The sequence below is a fragment of the Olea europaea genome, unplaced genomic scaffold (genome assembly GCF_002742605.1).
Source record: "Olea europaea var. sylvestris unplaced genomic scaffold, O_europaea_v1 scaffold69, whole genome shotgun sequence".
Lineage (NCBI taxonomy): Eukaryota > Viridiplantae > Streptophyta > Magnoliopsida > Lamiales > Oleaceae > Olea > Olea europaea.
In genome coordinates this window covers 1,238,222-1,240,775 of record NW_019265290.1, presented here as the reverse complement: position 1 = coordinate 1,240,775, position 2,554 = coordinate 1,238,222, and the positions used below count along the sequence as shown (strand labels likewise).

General features: G+C 34.8%; 1 protein-coding gene across 1 annotated transcript; it reads right to left on the bottom strand.

Annotated features, from left to right (window-relative positions):
• Positions 1-6: 6 nt before the first annotated feature.
• LOC111390572 (transcription factor WER-like) lies at positions 7-1,236 on the bottom strand. The gene is made up of 3 exons (XM_023015633.1): positions 986-1,236; positions 647-776; positions 7-477 (listed from the first exon to the last, which is right to left on the bottom strand). The coding sequence occupies exons 1-3, from the start codon at positions 1,131-1,133 to the stop codon at positions 45-47; spliced, it is 711 nt and encodes a 236-aa protein (XP_022871401.1). The 5' UTR covers positions 1,134-1,236; the 3' UTR covers positions 7-44.
• Positions 1,237-2,554: the final 1,318 nt, after the last annotated feature.

The window sequence follows — 2,554 nt, the reverse complement described above, 5'->3', positions numbered from 1 at the left end:
GAGCAGAAGACTGAAAGATTATTCAAACTGGTGTCAGTAAGAATTCAATGGAAATTTGCAACCAAAGTATGCTGGTTAGCTATCTTTCCATGAAAATCATCCAAATTCCACAGACCATCCCATAAAATATCCTCATTTGAGGCCTCAGATCCGGTTGGGTAGCCATTGATCATAGAATATAGAAAGCCAAGCTCATCAGACTCGTGCTGATATAGGATTTCTTGCTTCATTTGAGCTAGAGTTGGCACTTTAGTTTCACTCTCATCAAGAAATGATACGACTTTCTTCATGTTGATTTGATCTTCTTCTTGTTTTTGTTTCTGTTGTAATTGAAGCCGCTCCCTTCTCAGAAGGTGGGCTCGCAATTTTTCAGGATTTTCTGAAGAAACTTTTGCATTTTTCTTGAAATGAGTCCTCCAGTAATTCTTGATTTCATTGTCAGTTCTTCCTGGTAGACTTCTAGCAATTGCTGACCACCTGTTCTCAAAATTGGTGGAAGCGGTCAAGTTCTATACTAAAATATCATGAGCTCGTTCGATAAGCTAGATTGTACAGTCTTAGACAGTATTAAAGAAGAAAAAGGTTTTTGAGAATACTGTCTTAAATCCTAGAATCACATAGATATATTTATGTTACAAATATGTACCTGTTACCCCATCTACCATGTAGCTCAAGAATTATACACTCTTCATGTGGGGTTATCTGTCCCCTCTTCAGGTCTGGCCTAAGGTAGTTTACCCATCTCAATCTACAGCTTTTCCCATTCCTTTTCAATCCTGTGAAAACCAATAAGCAAATAAAACACAAACACCATCTATGGCTATAGTTATATATATTCCACAAGATGCAACCTATCAAGTACTATCCAGTCCAGCATAATAAACATTGCGAAAATGGTGCATGGTGCAAAATGAATTGAGCCAAAAATATGTACATAGGACGAAATAAAACACACCGGGATGGAAGTTTTTAGTGAGTTGAGTACCTGCAAGCCTAGCTACATTGTTCCATTTTCCTTCACCGTGCAATTTGACATACCGGATGAGCGACTTGTCTTCTTCTGCAGTCCAAGGCCCCTTTCTCCACCCTCCTTCTTTGACTCCCCATCCCATATTTTGTACCATCACTTCCATAAGCTTGAGAGAAAAACTGTGTTTTTGTTCAGTTCTATGTGGGATTTATTCTTAATATTCCCTGAGATGAAGTATTAGTGTAAGTTCCATATTTATACTTGGTACTCTGGTCTTGTACCATTCCATCCGTCAATTGATGTCTTTGTCAAATTGTTAATGTGCTCCTTCACATAAGCTAAAGATTATCCATGCTTAACCTTTTGAGTTGTTGAAGGTACTAAAGTACCCTTATTCATATCTTGATTAATATATGAATTTATTGTACTTATCAGCATCAATTGGATTATTGTATTCAAAGTGGGATTTTATTAGATTATTAATTGGATTTTTGTATTCTAATTGTGATTTTATTAGATCGTTATCATATAACATGACAATGATGTGTGTTTTATAACTGTGTGAACTATTCGTAGATTAGACAAAAGTTATAGGCATATTAATCCGTTTTAATGAAGAGATGTGCTATGAAGGTGAAGATATGAAATGACTATGGTTGAACTGTAGGCTTATAAACTTTACGAGCCTATTGTGAGGGAGAGTTCTAGAGTCATCTAGCTGGGAATATGGGTGGTTGAGAATGTCGTCGTCGAAGGATGAAATTTGATTTGTTTTCTATCGATAACCTCCAATTGCATCATAGGGATTAGAAAGAAAGGATCCTTTCATAAGCTTATAGTTATAATATTCACATCTTTTATTTTGATAGTGTTATGCGATTCCATGGATTGCCTATTCATAAAAATACTTTCGAAGACTACTGCTCGTTATTTTTCACATATTAGCTATATTTTTTCTCATTTGTTGTCCTTTGAGCTGTTCATCGTCAACCCCCTTATTGATAATTGATATTTCACAACCTAAAAGAAAAGTGGACGATACTAGAAGGAGTGAATTTTAATGATGCTTATTGCACCATATATTGCTAGATTAAAGGTGTCATAGCTTTTTGTGTACCTCTTACAAGTTGGTTTTTAAAGTATGGGTCCTACCCAATGTGACTAGTCACAAATGATTGTTGTACTATAATCAAGATACTAATTAGATACTAATTATTACGAGTTAAAGAATATGTGGGTGCTTAATTCTTGAACTTGAAAACAACTAGATGGCCAATAGGCCTTCACCAAGTGTTGGGATTTGCTTACATCTTGAATATCTATAGATACAATGATTATTGGCCATGATATATTTTTTAATTAAATACAATTTGTTGGCATTAATGCTTTTAAATATTTGATTAATCGTGCTCTAATGTCCTTAAGAGGACAGGTGGTACTAACGAGATGAACTTCACCATAATGCTTCGGTGATCGAAGCAGAAATGTATAAAATGCATCATAATAGTTGAATAATATTATTCACCAACAATCGTATATACGATAGTGGAATTGTAATTGCATTGTTTAATAAATATAAATTAC

What these genes read in the sequence shown, in the direction of transcription:
- LOC111390572 (XM_023015633.1), bottom strand. Translation starts at nt 1,133, where the DNA reads ATGGAAGTGATGGTACAAAATATGGGATGGGGAGTCAAAGAAGGAGGG. An exon ending in CAATGTAGCTAGGCTTGCAG is followed by an intron (nt 777 to 985) that starts GTACTCAACTCA and finishes TGGTTTTCACAG; the next exon opens with GATTGAAAAGGAATGGGAAA. An exon ending in CATGGTAGATGGGGTAACAG is followed by an intron (nt 478 to 646) that starts GTACATATTTGT and finishes TTTTGAGAACAG; the next exon opens with GTGGTCAGCAATTGCTAGAA.